The sequence below is a fragment of the Balearica regulorum genome, chromosome 29 (genome assembly GCF_011004875.1).
Source record: "Balearica regulorum gibbericeps isolate bBalReg1 chromosome 29, bBalReg1.pri, whole genome shotgun sequence".
NCBI classification, from domain to species: Eukaryota; Metazoa; Chordata; class Aves; order Gruiformes; family Gruidae; genus Balearica; species Balearica regulorum.
In genome coordinates, this window is record NC_046212.1 from 1,958,725 (window position 1) to 1,978,430 (window position 19,706).

At 48.3% G+C, this 19,706-nt stretch overlaps 1 protein-coding gene and 1 pseudogene across 3 annotated transcripts in view; one reads left to right on the plus strand and one right to left on the minus strand.

The window, feature by feature from the left end:
* Positions 1 to 19,706, minus strand: part of SCN8A (sodium voltage-gated channel alpha subunit 8) — a 63,686-nt gene that overhangs the window by 43,089 nt on the left and 891 nt on the right. The window contains exons 1-2 of one of the 3 annotated variants that reach the window (XM_075737808.1): positions 12,058 to 12,191; positions 885 to 1,214 (exon numbers count right to left, since the gene is read on the minus strand). In XM_075737808.1, the coding sequence (XP_075593923.1) occupies positions 885 to 1,160 (276 nt within the window). In that variant the 5' untranslated portion in view covers positions 1,161 to 1,214; positions 12,058 to 12,191. Of the gene's footprint in view, positions 1 to 884; positions 1,215 to 12,057; positions 12,192 to 19,706 lie in introns of those variants that run through there. The other 2 variants (XM_075737809.1, XM_075737812.1) reach the window with 2 other exon arrangements.
* On the plus strand, positions 15,788 to 19,589 carry LOC104631829 (thiol S-methyltransferase TMT1A-like; annotated as a pseudogene).

Consider the following 19,706-nt stretch of genomic DNA (forward strand, 5'->3'; position numbering starts at 1 on the left):
TTCTACCCAAGTTTTGAACGGTCACATCACAACTGTTGTCACATATACGGTCAAAGCCCCAGCTTCTCAAGTGGCACGGCTAAGCCTGAGTTATAGGTGGCAATTATCTCAGCTTATTCAAATTAAATTTCCATCAAAGAAAGCAATGAAATTAAACAGTAGTAAAGAACCTCTGTTTTGAGTCATCTGTCCTTCTAAGAAAATCAGTGACCATGCTCTTCCTTATTTCACCAGTAGAAGATCCCTCCCCTCCATTTCCAGCATAGCGTTTGCTTACTCATCACTTCCCTCACGACACCACTTAATTTCTTAACACATCTCGGCACCCCTAAATGCCTCCTGCCATATCGTCTTAATTCCACAGACAAATATTTTAAAAATTAAAATTATGAAGATGAAAGCCAGTTAGTTAATTAGTTTACATGAATTCTTTTTTGTCATGATTCTATATCCCACTACTTCGTAACGATCAAATTCAGACTGAATTCCATGCAAGTAATGACATACACACTTAAAACCGTTACGAAATACACACTTAAAACCGTTACGAAATACACACTTAAAACCATTACGAAATACACACTTAAAACTGTTACCTCTCAATTAAATTCTTCTTATTGCCCTCATGGTTAAAATTGGTACATTAGCACAACTTTATCTATTTTTAGTTTCCAGACCTTGTTCTCCTAACTCCATCCAAGCAGGTGCTTAAAGATTGATCACATAAACTCTATTAAACCTCAAAGAAAAACATGTAACAAACCAAACCAAACCAAGCAAGCCCCATCCAAAGACACCATTCTTTGTCTTCCACTTAAACCATACCCAAACCTGCAATTTCCTAAGAAAAAGGCGGTTTAGCGACTTCTTTCTTGCAGACTCACTTTCTGGGTCATATAATAAGGGTCAAAGTCCTCCAGTGGTACAGCAACCAGGCCTTTTGGGATGTCCCCGTAGATGAAAGGCAAATTCTTCCCCGCCTCAAGGTCACTGTTTGGTTTTGGTTTGCTGTCTTCATCGTCATCCCGGTGGCTGCTGTCTTGCTTTGGACGCTGCTTCTTTTTTAGTTCTGCAATGTGTTTCTCAATGTTAGCCAGAGACTCCGGAGTGAAGGGTTTAAAACTATCAGGGCCTGGTGGTGCGAGCAGCCGTGCTGCCATCTTTTCATCCTGCAGCTGCTTCTTTAGTTATGTCGCACCCCGGACAGGTCAGCTCTGCAGGGGAGCAAACAGCACAGGCAGAACAAAGTCAGTCACGGCAAAAAACAGGCGGACAAGCATAGAGCATTGACGATCCAAAGGCAACTCTGGTCTTCAAGTCCTCACAGAGTGAGGCAAGCAGACCTGCTGCTTTTCACTCCCAATACAAGCTACAGGCAGACGCACATCGAGTGCTGGACACCGAGTGAGTCTGCCCGTCCCTGGCCATCCCTGCCCGTCCCTGCCCGCCACGCTACGTCACCCAAGTTTTGCAACACAGGCAGAATGGGCCCACAGATCTGGATCTCCACCAGCCACCCCGAAGGCTCTCCTGCTCTGGGCGTCTCCCGAGCACAAACTCTGGTCTAGACTACAGAAACCATTCTGAAAAGCGACTTTATCAAACGCAGATTTTCCTGTGAAAATGATTCTGCTGGTCCTTGCTCTCTAGCAAACTGATTATTAGATAAAACCTGATTATTAGATAAAAATTCCAAGTCAGCGCTATTCCCAGGGTCAGGACGAGGTGTTCGGCGGTGTCTGAAGAGAGCCGGGGGTTGGCACGGTCCTTACCCCGCTAACAACGCACTCAGCAAAGCAACAGGAGGAGTAACCTGGGGCTGGGTTTACGAGAGCGCGCAGTGGCCGACGTGCACGGAATATGCCGAGCTCTTTTGAAAAACAAAAAAAACCCGCTCCTCTGTGTCCCATCAGATATTACTGCAGTTAAGGAGAAGTTTCCTTAACACCTTCAGCGTGCATTGGAATAGCTGTGCCAGGGAACACTCCGACACTTCTTTAGGCAGGACCAAGACCTCAGTGGGCTCATCTCTTCCTACCCCAGAGCACTCCACATCTCTACTACGGGAAGTCACATCTCATAATTTCATTTTGCACATGTATAATTTTCATGGTTTCTATTCATTTCACACCCTGAGAATGAAATAATTCTAAAAGACTTTCATCAAGTACAATAGTAACCTCTGCAAGTTAAGTTTCTATAATACGCGGGTTAGACACAGAGTCTTCTCTTGCATCAGATGCAACGCCAACGAGCGCTTCTCCATGACAAAAAGAAAAGGGACGAGGTACAGGAGCACAGCTAAGGAAGACCTCGTGCAGCTTCCAACCTGCAAAGGAGCACAGAGCTCTGGCAGGATTTTACACTGTCCCTACGAAGAGCACCTTGCTCTCTCCCCCCCACTCCTACCAAAGAGAAGAGCCGCGAGGAAGTTCGTTTATCTGAATCCAGCCGCCTACAAACCCTCTGCAGCTCTGCACCTTTTGCCAAGCTCTCGCTCGAGAACCAGCAACAAGAATATATTGCATTTCTGAGCTGCTGGTACCTCTTCAAGCTTTTCACACTCCAGGAGGAGGCCAAGAGAGGAGAGGAATTCCAGAAACCCTGCACTGATGCAAGAGCACTGCAGTACTGCAGGCTGGAATACAACCCAGCCCGGACATCGCTCGGCACTTCAGGGAGGAAGCCAAAGTGGCAACAAATTCAAGAGGAAAGGCAAAATAACCACGGGTATAGGGCACAGAAAGAAGCTAAAAGCTACGTGGGATAACACCCCTTAAGTAAAGAAAAAAGATCACCGGTAAGGTCGGATCTGTTAAGCAAACGTGCACGCAGCATCAAAATTAAAGCTTCGGGATCTCTGAAAGAAGAACAACTTTCAAATTCCTTATAAACTACAATATAGGACTGAATCGTTCCAATTCAGCTATTTTAGCATGACGTTAGCCACCAATGGGCTTTACAGCCCTCGGCTTTGAAGACGGTGCTGTATCCGCGTGGGAAGAGTTCACAGAAGCCAGAGACACCACCGAAACGGAGGCACGCGCCCATCCGTAAGGACGAGCTGGGACGCGTTTGCCAGCCTCAGCAACGGGCACGCTCCGAAACCGAGAATCACAACTTTCTGTGGATTGCGGCAGACTTCACGAATAAATACGGCGTAGAAATAACAAAGTCCTTTTTGTTGTTTTGTTTTTTTTTTTTTAAGAGCCTTTAATATATTGGGATATTTCCAAAACCCAGAACGTCTAGTGCAAAGTATCCTGCCAAGTGATTCCAGGTTATTCCTTGCAACTGCCTCACCCCGGCTGTGACGGCGCCGCTTTCTGAAGGCTCCGATTCACACGCAAATCTAAAGCTGCCACCACACGTGTAGAACTTAATCAAACGCTGCTTCCACCCCAGATTTTATCTGGAGATCCAAAAAACTTCAGTATAGATCTCCCTCCTAACGTAACTACACAGCGTAGCCTGGGCTCGGATTCTTTTCATATAAACTCCACCAGGTATTTCTAGAGTAATAACAATAAAGACTCAAAAAACATGGCAAGAAGGGGAGAGAAAAGCCAGCATCTTGGTGACATTAGCTCCAGAAACATTACAGAATAGGCTGCTGATATTAAGGAAAAATTAATTTATTCTATTCTTGCAGTATTTGCATGCATTTAATTACCAAATTTCCCACATACTGTGAAACTATACAGCAGCATTGGGGATGTGGTCTAATTGAATGGCACAGATAAATATGTAAGGCCTGAATTTAGAAACCAAAGTAGCTCAGGGACACAGCATAAAAAAAAAGGGAAAAAAGGAAGGCACAATTGAATGCCCGATTTGTATGCACAATTACACGACTGGAAGCAACCAACTAATCTGCTAAGTGGTCATTTAAAAATAAAACAAAAGCACCAAAAACCTGAACACCGCCACCACCACCACCCCCCCAAAAAAAAAAAAAAAAATCTGATACACAATTGCACATCAGTTTGGTTTTTGCAAAGATTCCGTCCATTAATAAATCAGGAGACACTGCGACGCTATACCGATAGCCCGGGCTACAAGTTTGCCTCGCGGCACGTCTTCTCGTTGCACTCACAGGCTGTTCTGCTGCTGAAGTTACACGAAGCAATCGCTTTTGTTTCACCGTTCGGTGCTTACTCGTAGGGCTGTCGCTTGATGTCAATACATAATAGTGACCTGGGGCTTTCCTCCCTTGGGAAGTTCTTGCCTGTCCTGACTTTGTTTTCCCAGTAAATTATCCCATATTAGGATAACAGGCAAAACTAGGATGTAAACTGAAGGGATGGGAACGGGATGTTTATTTAATTCCTTAACTCAGACCGGTGGAGCAGCTTTCCAGTCTTTGACAGCACAGCACTACACGCTCTTCCGATGACGAGCCATGCCTTGCGGCTCCAACAGCCATCCCCTACTCTGTACATTTACTCAGCATACACAGACATAAGCACCCAGGATATTTCAGAGAGCTAGTTTTATTTTAAAACCAAACAACCCCCCCCCCCCCCCCCCAGATACAGACAAGGAGTTTGGAACTTCTCAGTTACACAGCCCCACCAGGTTCTCGCGGTTAGAGCTGAACTGAGTCCTGCAACCAACCCCCCCGCAGCCTTTCTGCCAGCGAGGAGCGGTGGTTAAAACTGGATGTGTGGAACAATCCGGTTGTTATTGAAGAAAAAAATGGTGAGACTATCAAGGATCGCCGCTTTTCACGATTTACTGGTTTTCTCAGTAGGAAGAAAAGAAAACCTCAATAAAAAGAAAAAAATTGTCATGTGAGGATACAATAATATTTCTTAACCATCTGTCGGCGTACACCAAGGAGGGGCTTTTCAGTATTCACTGGAAGAGCAGAATGAGTTCAGAGTGCGTGAACATCAGCTAAAAGACCCCCAACGCCCCCCAAACCAGCCCCACAGAACAAGGGGGTCAGCACGTCTGCTTCTTGGGTGCGTTCAGGCTTATTTGGGTAAAACTTCCCGCTGTAGAGGGCTGTGTGGGAAGCACAGCCAAGAGGGTGAGCTGGTTTTCATTCCTTTCCTTTTTTTGTGTATTTAAAGTAGTTACTAGAGGGTATTCAAAAACCATCAGGCATTATCTAATTATTTGGGTTTTTGAAATAAAACTCCTACTTAAAGACCTTTACTAAAATTAGTCCTTATCCACATGTTGACCGAACGAACAAATACTAACCAACCTTCGCCTCAGGATTTAAGCAGAAAAGTTTCTCTGCAAAGAGAGAGAAAGAGATAGAAAGGGAAAAGAATTTGTCCAAGGTCACCTGGCAATCAGTGGTGGAACTGGGAGCTGATCACAAGCACTGGGACTCTCCCGGGCTCCAATCCTGTTAATAACGGGCCATATCTAACAGCTACCTCCTTCAATAGCGAATCCAGCCCTCAGAAACCTCTCTACACCCAGCGCAGCCAGCTTGGCACCTTCAGCAAGGCAAACTTCTTTACACTAAAAAGCTGATAAATTGTATTGTACAACTGAGTGTGGTCTTGCTGGGATATACAGAAATTGGTAAGAAAAAAAGCTAGAATTGGTTGTGGCGAAAGGAGCGCTTTCCACATTTGATTCTTCAACCTCCAACAAGAGAAATATTTTGAAAATTGTGACAAAGACTCAGCATCCGGGCAGAGTCGGAGAAGAGGGAACGTGCTTTACCGGGCTAGATGACCACGTTGGGAACGACGCTGTGCCGTTCCCCACCACTCTGGGGGAGTCAGGAATTTGTCCCGGGCACCTGGAGTTCGGTGCGCCGAACTCCCCGGGGTCAGACTGCATATTTGCACACACATTTTTCAAAGATCAAAGATTTTACACCAGAAAAAAATGTTGTACTGAGGTGCCCAATTGCTAAGACTTAATTATTTTTTCTAAATGTTCCCAGCAGTCCATTTACTGGTACATTATGAAGTATTCTAATAAATTATTCAAGCTGATTGTCAAAATAAATTAAAAAACCACTTTTGAGGCAATATCTTTGCTTTAATACATTTCTTCATTTATTAATTGGCAAGATTCAGTCACTCTCAGTACGTCTTTCGGTTCCTTCGAGAGACAGAGCCCTTCCGTATGAATTTTTATGTAACCCGCACAGACGCACATGGCCTTTGATTTGAACATGCAGGGTTGAGGCAGAAAGGAAAAGAGCGTAGCTGAACAGCCCTCTGAAATTCTACTGATGAGAACCTAAAAAGCTTCAAGCCAAACCAAAATATCCATGCATGAGAAAATCCGTGGCTGGAAATGGCCTTCAGAAGAACTCGCCGATCTCCTCCATCTGCAGCAAATTCCGTGCGTCTAGAAAAGGCCAATTTGATCAATGAAAAGGTACAGCAACGCAACTGGCTGAGACGCAGGAGGAGCCTTGCCCTTAGAAAAGCTCTCATGTCACATCTGATGCTGTAAAGTGGAAGGAAGGGGAAATATTTTTGCTCTCCAGCAATATTCATTGTTTCGTTGCTGGTCGTTTCGCCCATTTTATGTAAACCATTGCAGAAGTTTCCCGGGCGCTCGTCTCTAAGCAGAGCTCAAGGGCAGACTCCGGCCAGGGCAAGAAAGCGGTTATGCTCTTGAAACAGCAGCGGCAGAACTGAACTTGAACACACACCTCTAAAGGTAAAACAACGAATAGAAGTGTAGGGAGGAGAGAGAACCACAGCAGCAACCGAAAGCAACAGCAAAATATTAGAAAACATATTAATATTTAAAGATGCTTTAACAAAAACCTGAGAAACTAAAGAGCTAGTGCTGCGTGCTTTTTCAATCCCTACCAGTAGCAGTATGACTTCTGTAACGTCACTCACTCAGTCACAAGAACTAAAACCAGGTAACCCCAGCTCTCCAGTCCTCGATGTTAGCCGGTACTCAAAGCTGACTTGCCTTTATCGCTGAGGAACTCGGAGATTCACACGGACTAAGCAAGCTGAAGTACGGCACTGCCGCTTCCCCTTTTGAAAGCCCAACTTCTGAACAAAGAATCGTTCAAAATAGTTCTTGTGAAATAGTTAAGACACTAACTCAAATTCAATTCCTTGTTCAATTCATTCTCTCAGTGACCCATAAAACAGGCGCGAGGTAACAGTTATCCTATACAATAATTGCGGAGGAATTCATTTAGTGTTGCGGAGCTCTCAAGGGGTATGATTACAACTGGTACAAATACGAAAGGGAAGAGACCAACCAACCCCTGCCTAGTTCTCCGCTCTTACACCACACAGATCTCAGAATTTCCGCAACATTCTGGAATACAACCCATGCAGGCCTGAGTTACGCTGTCTTCATCTTTTCTCATCACCCCACGCATATCTCATCCGATTAGACGAAAATCACTCTCCCCTAACGTCAGCTATTCCTCATTAACGTTACCATCCTGCTACCCATTTCACCAGCCAGCCAATAAAAAGTTCATCTCCTGCTGGGAACGCCATCGGAATAGCGGCATTTGTTGTTCAACCTCATGTTTCTAAGAGTACTTTCCCCCCCTCAGATGAACTAGATCTCACCCTGAAGAGCCTATTCATCATTTCGATCACAATAAATCTCTACGGTTGATTAAATCCACAAGTGGCCTAAGGGTCAGGTATCCAGCTCTGCACCTTCATAACTGCAACGCCAAGCTCCTTTAGTTAAGAGTTACCCTCCCTCGAACGGGTCTGATTTTTAACGATATTGAGCAATGACACCTCTTGGATTTCCACCGAACTCCTGGGAATTCAACATGCCTGGAAATAAAGACAACTCTTTAATATTGTTATCTTCAGAATAACAATATTCTTGTCTAGCATTAGTTAGAGAAACAATCGAGTTTATGCCTGGGCACGCCCTTAACCATGAACAGAAAATCAGGTAAGTTGAAGCACTGGGCACAGATACGTAAGCTACAGGTGATGAGCTTCAACCGCTCCGTTTTTCAGGTATCCTTCCTCAAAACCCAGTGCCAGAAATATCACCTCAATGGCCAAAGACAGTCGGATATTGCTGAGTTTGCCCCAACAAGCTGCAGGAGCTTCTGATCCCAAGCAAGCACCACCGCCTCCCTCAGGAGTCAAGCCGAATGCTTTCGAGGCATGCCCAAACATACGCAAATGAATAACCGCATGCATGTATATTTTATTTGGTTTTCAAATTCATATGGAGAGTTCTAGTAAAAGTAAGTGTACGTATCAAGGGAAAAAGAGAGAAAGGAGATGGCTTTCAGTCATTTTCAATATTTTCTTTTCCCTACTTCTCTAGCAACAAACGTTTTATGTCTGTAGCTTGAAAACCACTACCTGCAAGTTCCCAGTGTGATATATGCTATTCAACAATAAAAACATCACTAGTTTTTTGTTTGTTGGGTTTTGGTTTTTTTTTTAAATCCTCCTGGAATTAACTGCTCAGAATACTGTATTTATATCCTCATACCTTTCTGGTTGCACAGAAGCAGTATGAGTAACACGGGAATGGGACTTTTAGGTCTTAGATAGCCAGATTTTTGAATTTTGAAATGACTGTCTTCAGAAAGGAGTTATTTCACAGTTTTGCTCCAGTCCAGTCCCTGCTGACTACTCTTTCTACTTGAAATATCCCGTATGGCGACGTGCTCCATCAGGCAGGAACAACACTTTGTTACGGGACAAAACTGAGGGAAGAGAAGGCAGGAGTTACTCTAACTTTGGACAGTATTTAAAGACAGTCTTTCATAAGACAGAAGTTCATGCGAAGTGTTAAAAGCTGGTCTTGAACCTGAGCTAATGTCAAGGAGGATTTGTCACACACCTCTGCAGCAGTATCTTTACTGCTTCACTTCTTTACTTGTATTCTCCAGCTTAACGACTGCCCGCTCCACACAGAAGTGAAATAATAGGGCATAAGGGGGAAAGTCTGAGCTTTTAGTTATTTCTGAGCCCCGCTAGATTCAAGCCAATAGTCCAACGATGACAAGCTCTCTATTCTACTACCACTAACATAAGTCATCACACGCAATTTCCTCTCTGTGGTTTCTTAAATTATTTTCCCCATGGTTCTTCTCGACTCTAGTGCTTTTGTTTTGTTATTTTACCGCACCTCCTTTAATCCAAACCATTTCTTTGAGCACAACAATAAATTATTGATTCCAGTGTATTTGTTAATGTCAATGGCAGTTGCAGCCGCTTCGGGAGGAAGGCAATCGATAGTGAATGGAAATCATGTGACCGCATGAACACGGCATGCCCCGGAGTCACATACGGCCTCTGCGGCCAATCGCCTCTCCAGTCATTGAAAAATAGTAAGTACCAATTGATATGTAAAGCCGTATCAGTTCATTTTAGTGAAAAAGCATGCTAAACAAGCCAAGCAAACCCACAAATGAACGCAGACATAGCAACAAAGAGGAAGAAGATGATACCGTGACTTAGATTTTCAAGCGACTTTATTTTCCCTCGACGCTGACTTTGTTTCTGTTTTACTTCGCCTCCTTTAACTGAGAATCAAAGTACATCCATGCTCAATTTCTTGCAACGTGCGATCGCTCTCTCTTTTTATTAGAAACCTAGATTTCCACCTCTGTTCACAAAATATTCACATAATTATACTTGTTCCACCGAGCACTAGAGTATCTATACCATGATCTAGATAGAAGCCATACGTCTGAGCTTATATAACTGGTTAAATTATTTGTGATAGGTCCAGGTCCTTTCACCCAGGATGAACGACGCTGTAGAAGTGTTGAAACACGTAAAAAAGGATCAAGTAGCCCTTCAGTCACGTCGTTAATCATTTTATTTAAGCATCTCTCAAGCTAAGAACAGGGACTTTCTAAACACATAGCAGATGGCAAACACAATGAGCCGAGCTCCGAGAGGCCTTGCATTTTACTTGTACGGAAAACTGCCGTACGGAGGGCTGCCGCGAGCGCTGCCCGTTCGTTTGTTACTCTAAAACGCACTAACGCCTCTCCGGTCGTTTTACAGAACCGGCGGCTATTTATAGGTGACCAACAGCTTCAGGAACTTTACATAACAGCACCCTGGCCCCGAGAAACGGCTCGATCCAAGGGGCGGTGATGGGCCCCGGGCCGGGGGGGGACACACGGGGACAGGCGGGCGCGGGGCCCGGGAGCTGTCCGCTTCAGCACCCGCCCGGGGCACCCCCCAGCACCGCCCCGACATGGGAAAACACGGGGCAACGGCGAGAGAGGAACTCGCTCCCCCCCCACCCCCCCCCCAATCCTCCGAGAGCTGCTCCCCATGGAAGGAAGAGCTCCGAGGCAGCCGCCGGGGTTGCCGCCCGCACGCCGCCTGCCCTGGACCGGCATCTCGATTTAGAAGAGCGGCCGTCACGTAGCACGGAAAAATAAGCGCTGCTATGCAAGAATATTCCCAGGCCCCCTCCCTCCAAAACAGGACCGCCAGCCATCAGCCGTGAGAAAACCACTGATGTAATGCTTTCTCCCTTTTTGCCTCTAAAGATACCGGTAGGAGGGGGCAATCGGGCTCCTACAACACCCTCGTTCCTCACAATTAAATCTTCCCCAGTGTGAAATGAGGACATACGGGTCATGGGTTCCCATTGGGGGTGGAATGCTGCAGTGTTACAAGGGCCAGGGTACATGTCAACACACAGCAGAGATACAACCGGCCCCATAAACCCACCCCACCTGTCCAACTCCTCAAGGATCTCATGCTGATCCCCTGCAACACGGCACACACGGAAAGCCAGCGGTGGCTGAACCTACCACACCGGGGATCCCTCTCCAAAATTCAGCTCAGGCCCCTTACAGAAGACTACCTCTCGCTGCGCTGGCCCTCACGCACAGGCTTTCTGCTCGCACACATTCCCCTTCCCGTCAGACTTTCAGACTTTCCCTCGGATCATCTGCAGCCACTGCTGTGGAGCATCTCTTCCAGCTTCCCCACCCCCACATCAGCTGGGCATAATTTGCACCAGAAAGGAGGGGGGGGGGAAGGGAAGAAGACACCCAGATTTTTAATAGAAAAAGCTTGCGAACATGCAATTCCCTCTCCCCAGCAAGGAAAAAAATAAAATAAAATAAATCTGCCCTCACCACTCCCCCAAAATCTGTGTGGTGGAAGGAAGCAAGAGCACAAACCATGATGCCAACATCTGGGTCGGGTTGGAACCTCAAAGCCGCCCCATGCATCTCCCCCACAAAACTCTGTCCTCCAACTTCTCCCCCTCCCCTGGCAGCAGGAGTCTCAGGATGCTGAACAGTAGGAGAAAAGGGGGGGTGGGGGTGGCGGAGGGCTGTACCAGCTCTGCAGCTAGGGCTGAGGGGGGAAGGGATACCGAGGAGAACTCCAATTATCCCTCCTCTCTCCCTCCCCACAATGCAGACAAAGAGCACAGCCCGGAATTTAGGGGCCTGGGAGAAGGATGGAGAAGGTGGCCCAGACGGAGCTCCCGCTGCTCCAGGCCCAGGGTGGGTGCGGCGGGAGATGCCCCCTCCCAGCCGGGGAAGGCTGACCCCAGGCCCGCAGAGAGGCCGGCCGGAGGGCTGGCGATCCTCCCTTCCCCACGGGGCCCTCAGGCTGCAGCTGAGAGCGGGGGGGGGGGGAACAGGACGGATGGACCCTTCCCACCCGCGGGAGCCCCACGGACCCAGGCCGCTGCTGGGGCGCGGGGGGCGGTGTTGGATGGGCAGAGAAGCGGGGTCACCCCGGTACCCCCTCCCTGAGCGCAGAGCGTGCGGGCATCCATCGGGGCGAACCCTCCTCCGAGGGGTGGGGAGGGGAAAAGCTCCCAGCCCCCCCCCCCCCGCCGCTGGAAGAGGCGGGTTTGGGGCAGGGGGCTCTCCCTGCCCCCCCCAGCCGGCTCCCGACCGCACCAGAGATCGCTCCCCACGCAAGCCAAGAGCTGCCGGAAAATCGCTCTGCGGCAAAGCCCCCGCCCGGGTGGGGGTGCAGGGGGAAGAGTGTGTGCTGGGGGGGGGGGGGGCATGGATCTGGGGGGGAAGAAAAAAAAAAAAATTCCGGAGAGCAAAGGCGGGGAGACCCCGGGCACCCCCCGCACGGCCCGCGGGGTCCCCGCGCCGGGGCTGCAACTTACTGTGGCCGCTGCACTAGCGCGTCTCCCGCAAGGCGTTGCTGGACTGCGGAGGTGGGGGAGCTGCAGGAGGAACTGCGGTTGTCGCCATCTTGGTGCGCTGCCTGCGCTGCCCCCCCCGCGCGGCGTGCCGGCCCCCTGCCCAGCCGCTGCCTGCCGGCAGAGGGCTCAGGGACCGTGGCAAAACTCCCCGGGCCCGCACCGCGCGGCTGCCGGCCGGGGGGGGGGGGGGATGTGCGGGGAACCCCCCTACTCCCCCCCGCCCGCTGTCCCGGGCCGGCGGGGAGCCCTCGCTCCGAAGAGGAGACGCTTCCCCGGGTGCCTGCGGAGCCGAGCCCTACCTGGGGGGGAAGAGGCGGCCCGGCGCCCCCCGCCCGGAGCGCTGCCGCCGGGTTCAGGGCCGCAGCTCTAGGCCAGGCGGAGCGGAGCTTTGGGGAGCCGCCGGTGCTCACGCCCGCCCAGGGACGAGCGGGGCCCGCCCGGCACCACAGAGCGCAGACACAGCTCCCGGCATCGCCCCCCCCCCCCCCCGCCCCGCGATCGTCCGAGACACCGGGAACCACCGCGGTGCCGGTGGAAAAACCCCCACGCTGCTGCGGGGGGGGGGGGGGGGGCTCCTGCACGGGCGGGTGTGCAAACAGCCCGGGGGTGAACGTGGCTCAAGAACACCAGTTTCTCACCATTAGAGCCAAACTTTGCTCGGGCCAGCATTTTATCACCGTCTCATTCACTGTCCATGCGGAACAGACTTCAGGAATCAGTGCACAAGTCTGGGACACGCGCAGAGTGTGACAGAGCAAAAGGAAAAGTTTGTATCAGCCAAACACTGTTTCTTCTTTTTGTTTTTCTTGCAGTTTCGGGATAAGCTAAAACTTCAAACAGCCATACACGTCACAGATCGCATCACCAAGACCAGCTCCGTGACCCATCCCTGGACTATCTGGAACCAGTAAGATCTTACAAAGGAAACAAAAAAGTGCCAAAATGCCATTTATGTGATACGTACATGCAGTGGTGCTCTTTGTCCGGTAGATCTAGGCACTGTATTGGCCTCTTCCTTCTAACTGCGACCAGGGCTATTAGATTTCCTCTCCAAGGTCCTTCCTCGGGGAGCAGCGGAGCTCCCCAGTGCCCGGCGGCTCGCTAAGGAGGTGGAAGCCGTACTACGGAATAGTGTCCTCAGCTACAACCCCATCATATATGCAGATTTCTGATTTTTTCCAGTAATATAGCGAATAAGAGAATACTAACAATTGACCCGTTACCCTTCTTAAGAGAGACAACTCCTCCTTTATACATAGAATTTATGCCTATAGTGTTATGCCTATAATTTATAACTGCAATTTTAGGATCAATTTTTCTTGTTACATAGTTCTTGTTCTCCGTAAGACTCTGCCTGTGTTGCTGAAAGAACAACCTGAAACACTGTATTAGGTTGCTGGTTTAGGAAAAAAAAAAATAAATCCACCTTGCAGAAATGCCCTCTTCACCGACTTTTAAATCTTTGTCCTCTGAGCAGAGCTTTAGGAGTTGTGTGCTGAGCAGACAAGCTAGCAGGACACAGCACTGTGCTGGAGAACTCATTTATCTTGCTTTAGAAATGGCACAGGAACTAAATCTGCCCTCACTTTACATCGCTGACTTTTATGGGACTACCCTACTGTAACACAAGGGCAGACGCAACCTAAAAAATGTAGATATCTCAAGCCATAACTAATCAAAAGCGCTTGCACACACATTAAATAAACTGCTACAGAAAGCTACAGATTCCAAGAAATTTTCAGTCCAAACTGGACCTTCTGTAGCTTGGTTCTCACTAAGGCTTAAATTTCCAGCAAGCGTGAAATAGGTGGAAATAGATACGCTGAAATATAGAAAAAAAAAAAAATCCACCGAAAGAGAAATCCACTGCTAAGAAACAGGATAGCATCTCCCAAATACAGAGCATTTAAGTGTCCAAACATCAAAGTTAGGTGACATAAGAAAAAAAAAAAACCTTCTCCACGTAGCTAACGGCGCCAGCAGCTTGAAGCGTGCAGTGCAAAGCTGATAATTGAATAATGATAACAAAACAAAGTTCCTAATTGACCTAAGTGATCCTGGCACAGCCTCGGACAGAGTAAGAGGCATGAAGTTCTGCACAAGCCCTGTCCAGAGTTACGCCTTCACAGCCTGCCCCGTCCACCCTTCTGAGCAGCCCTCAGAGCCATCCAGTTCCTTACCCCGCTCCAGGTGGAAAGGGAATCCTCAGAAAATGAGTACGCTCCAAGTCTGAAAGTATTTCCAAAATAATGCTGCCTTGTAAAGCAGATAAATATTGTTAACTCCAGTTAATGGGTTTGCTTGCCTGTAATCAGAACAGTAAAGCTAATGAAAACCATAAACCTCCTCCTTGGGTTAAAAAGAGAACAAAACTACCCAGAACTAAGGCAACAGAACCAAGATAATTCTGTAATTATTGATCTGGGCAGTAACCACCTGGCACTGTGCTGTCTCTTTAAGGAGCACACAGCTGCTCTGTAAAAAAAAAAAAAAATGCTTCATAAGGATACTGCCTTTTCCTTATTTCATCACTACAGCCCTTCACCTTCGGTGCAGTGACCTCTGAATCGCCTTGTCAGTCCCTGGCCTTCGCGGGCAGGGATATGTCGTACGCACACCTCTGCCACGCACGCAGGGTGTCGGAGCTTCTGTCCTGACAGCCAGGTGACGGTGTATCTTTGCCGTGACAGGCGCCATGCAGGCCAACTGAAGCTAAACAAAGTTTAGTAGCTGGAATTTAAACGGGGTGTTACATGTGGATAGCCAGAGAGATTGGTCTAAATCACTAAAAGACCTAAAAGTCTAAAAGACTTCTCCATTATCAGGGGTGCAATGCTTTTGTTACACGTTACGATGGTAGAATCACCGAACCATCGAAGGGTTTGCGTTGAAGGGACCTCCCAGCCCATCCAGTGCCACCCCTGCCATGGGCAGGGACACCCCCCACTAGCCCAGGTTGCCCAAAGCCCCATCCAACCTGGCCTTGACCACTGCCAGGGAGCCAGGGGCAGCCACAGCTTCTCTGGGCACCCTGTGCCAGGGCCTCAGCACCCTCACAGGGAAGGATTTCTGCCTCCCATCCCATCTCCATCTCCCCTCCTGCAGCTTCAGGCCATTCCCCTTGGCCTGTCCCTCCCTGCCCTTGTCACCAGCCCCTCTCCAGCTTTCCTGGAGCCCCTGCAGGGACTGGAATGCTGCTAAGAACTTAATGTTCTGTATTGCCTATAAGATGAGCCAGTATCTAAACCTGTGAGTCGCTGGGAGAGGCGAGAGGTACGGTGAGCGTGCACCGCACACCATATTACGGCTGGTCAGAGGTGTGATGATACAGCAGTCACAAAACTGATAAGGAAAACACTCATGGGGTTTGGAGCGGTTGTTTCTCCCAGATAACAGGCTCAAGGCAGGCAGGATCTGAGCTTTCAGATTCAATCCAGTTAAATGTTTACGGACAGGCAATAAATTCGAAACGACTTACACACGAACAAGTACACACAGCCATGCACGCTCGCTGTGTGAGGCCGGACAGCTCGGCAGAGCTTGCTCTTGCTCTGCCCTCCGGCTCAGGCGCTCCCGGCAGTTCTGCACAACCGCGGTGCTGCCGCTTTAAGCGGGCGCTTGGCGCCCGGCCAGACAGACGGCCAGACAGACGGCCGTACACATCGGTTCAGAGGTGGGCCTGGCAGCAGCAATGGCCGCAGAGCGGGCAGGGTGCGCAGGGCAGGGTGCTAACAGCCTCCCTTGCTCCGAGCCGCCTGCGGGGATGGAGCTCGTCCCCTTCCTCCAGCGATGCATCCAGCTCCTCCTCTTGCCCATCCATGTTCTTGCCTGCCTGGGCTTATGGGACTCCTGTAAGAAAGTCTTCCCGTATATCATGGCCAAGGTAGCGCCCATCTACAACCATAAGGTCTACAAACAGAAATGAGAGCTGTTCAGCAACTTAAGAAAATTTGCCGGCCCTTCGGGCCAGCTCCTGTTGCTGGAAATCGGCACAGGCACTGGCACCAATTTCCAGTTCTACCCACCAGGCTGCCGGCTGACGTGCACCGACCCTAATCCCAATTTCAGAAAGTTCCTCCTCAAGAGCCTCTCGGAGAACCGGCACCTTAAGCTTGAACATTTGATGGTTGCCTCTGGCAAGGATCTGCATTAAATACGGGACGGCACCGTGGACGTGGTGGTGTGCACCTCAGTGCTGTGCTCCGTGACCAACATCAAGAAAGTCCTGACGGACGTTTTACGAGTGCTGAGGCTGGTAAGCTGGGGCACCACGAAGGAGACCGGGGATGCCAATTTGGGTTGTGATAAGCCAAGTTGTGTGGACTGACCTACGAGATAAATGTAATCACCTGCACCAGGCCAAGAGTTTATAATCAACCATCATACCCACTTGTCCACTCACAAGTGATTTTCTGTTGCGCTGCTTCGCCTGCAGAAGAAAGAACCGGCACAGCCTGCTTCCTCCCTTCCCCCTCGGCACGACTGCTGTGCTCCACGCACGCAGAAGGTTTGGAGTCCCTGCGAGGTGGTGCCGATTGCCCGGGCAAGTGAGAGACACAGCTACTCAAGCCGGGCAGCCTGGCTCCTGCCCCTGCAGCTGGGCAACCTGCAAAAGCTCCAAGCCAAAGGTGTTTCAGAAAGCAAAAGAAAAAAAAAGGGGAAAAAAAAACCCCAAACCAAAACCCCACCCAAAACACAACCCAGAGGTGCCGGGAACCAGGAGGAGCAGAGCAGTCCTGGATAAGCAGAATTACCACAGTACCACGGTGGAATAAAGGGAGGGAAGCAGGAAGGGATGTGCGTTGTCACACAGGTAAATTATTAAAAACAATTTCAGTTCATAGTTGCAGTGTGTATTCTCTAGCGATTCTCTTATCTTTAAAGCTTGTCCACCTAAAGCAAGTATTTTCATTGTAACCTGTGACACATTCTCACACTGCTTTTCCAATGCTTTTTTTTCTCCAGTTAGAATAACTGGGGAAGAGTTTAAATTAAACTTAATTCCGTTTGGCTCCACTGCATAAGTTTTATAGGGAAGTTTTGCTTACAATACTAAACTTGCTTTTCATCTGTTATTTATAAACACGGAAAGACATTGGACAGATGTGGTAAAAGATAAAATTAAACATTGATAGGGTTCACAAGACTGACAATAACAGAACTTAGGCGCTACATATACTGACTGTAGCCTCTCGCCCTGGGACACTAGGTTTCGGCTCGCTCAAGCTCTCTCACATGTTTTATAGACACTAAGAAATAAACTCTTTTCCTTGCTGGTATGTAGGGTGAGGAAATTGTTTATTCACACCTCTCAGATGAGAAAAACTGAAAGACAAGGAAGTTGAAGCCGTTTGTCCAAGATCATCCAAGGCAGAGACAAAAACCTGGCGGCAGCAGTTCCTGCCATCAGGCCGTGCTGCCTCTCGCACAACCCGAAATCGTGCCTAGCAGCAAACGCGTGGTCAGCCAGTAAAACCCACCCCCTTCAACGAAAACCCACGGGAGGCGCTTTTAGAGACTTCACAGTTCAAAACAAACATGAATCTAGCGTGCCCCTGGGAAAGGGGGCTGCTCTTCAGAGAGGTGATAAAAGGCAGTGGGATTACCAATATGCAAAAGATAAAATTCTACATACAGAGGTGAACAACCCTGAGTCCTTTTAAGTTTTTTTTTCTTTTTCACGGCACTGTTTTGCAGGGTGGAGCTTTCTACTTCTTGGAGCACGTGGCTGCAGATCATTCCAGTTGGACCTACTTTTGGCAAAAGGTGTGCGACCCAGTCTGGAAGTATTTCGGAGATGGGTGTTCCTTGAGCAGAGAGACACAGAAGGAGTTGGGTTTTTTTTTTTAATTTCTCAGAGCTGAATTTGAGGCGCATTCATGTCACACCTTACTGGATTCCTACGAGTCCTCATATCATTGGGTATGCAGTAAAATAAATGACCGTGAGCACTGCGGGACACAGGACCTCCCTTCAGTACTCCCTTCATGCCTTATAGAAGGTTTTTCACCCTTACAGTCAGCCCATATACAGCAGCTGGCTACCCAGAATAAAAGTATGGAAAACTTCCTGAGCATCCAGAGCACATTCAAACTGGGAATCACATTCGTTAGATAGGCTTTGCGGATAGAGCTCTGAATTAGAGCTGCTGCACAGGGACCCGGCAAAGGGGAAAGAAGTCTAGACAACGTGTTTCAGTCCGATACAAAATAAAGGAGGAGGCAGCATCTTCAAGAGTTGAGAAGGGGGAGAGGGAGGAAAGGGGACAGAAGATACATGCAAGCAACTACAGAGGGCTAACGTTTTTCTAAGGACAGGGAATAATACCCAGCCTCTAAGGTTTCCAATACAGGACACATGCATAACAGATATGGCATCAGTACGAGCATTTTCATTTCAGTCTTCCCATTATGAAACACATTTACGAGCAGGCGTTCATTCGCCCGTGCCGGTACAGTCCTCACTGCCAGGACTCTTGTTTATTGAGGGAAGTGCTCGTTACAGCCCCAGTTCACTAGGCACGGTTCGCACTGGCCATTAGATGCTAAAGCATAGATTTAACTTGAAACAGCCACACACAAAGCAAAAACCAGAACTTCTCTTTACACTGGGAGAAAACTGGCATTTGTTAAATCAGACGGCAGAAAACTCATCTCCGCTGTAAGACGCATCAGCCACATCCTTAGTGCCTTTTGTCACGCTCTACTAACATGTTTTACCTGTGCCTAAATTCTTCATTTTCTACTCTCCCTCCAATCTAGATCACACCTTAAAGAGGTCTCTCTTAAAAGCCAGGAGTTTCATTAGAAATGTTTGCCAGTGAAACTCCCCTAGGACACCAAGAGAAGGTGCTGCTCTCTTGGCCGCTGTTTAACCTTTTCTACGATTTCCTGCAGTACAGCAGCAAGGAATTAAAACCTGGTACAGATTATGAGAAAATAATGCATTAATGTCTCTATTTTGTGCTCCATACACATCCAACTGGTCTACACAGAAAGTAAATCCCGTTGTTCAAATTTGTTTCTCTAACGTAGTTGCCACAAGGTGGAGGTATGAAGGTACGAGAACAGAATTCGTTAGTCAAGCAGTCTAATAACGATGCTGCCATATGCTGGATTTTATATTTGCTTTATTACCACTAGAGGGAGGAGGTAACTCAGCGGACAACGGGACTACCTATCACTCAGCAGAAAACCAAAGTTCTCCAGCACAAGTCACAACAGAACTGCCTTTAACAGGGACCTTAGGGCCTCCTTTCCCTATCCCAGGCTCACCTGGAGCAGAGCAATTAAACGCCAGTGCCGAATCCACACTGCTACCAAGTCCACTGAAAAAGCTCTGGTGACTGCAAAGTCGAAAAAGTTTTTCAGAATGCATTTAGCATAAACCAGACCGTTCATTGTTGACACAAGCTTAGGAAGTTAATAAAACCAAGCTGTATACTGTATGCAGCAATTACTGAATAAATAAATTGTTTTATCTCTGTTGCACAATTCCCATCAATGGTCTGAAAGATAACTAAGAAAAGTAAGCTCATTCACTGCAAAGGAGCCCATATGCGCATACCAAACTATTTTAAGTGTCCACAAAGTAGAAAGACTGGAAACTGC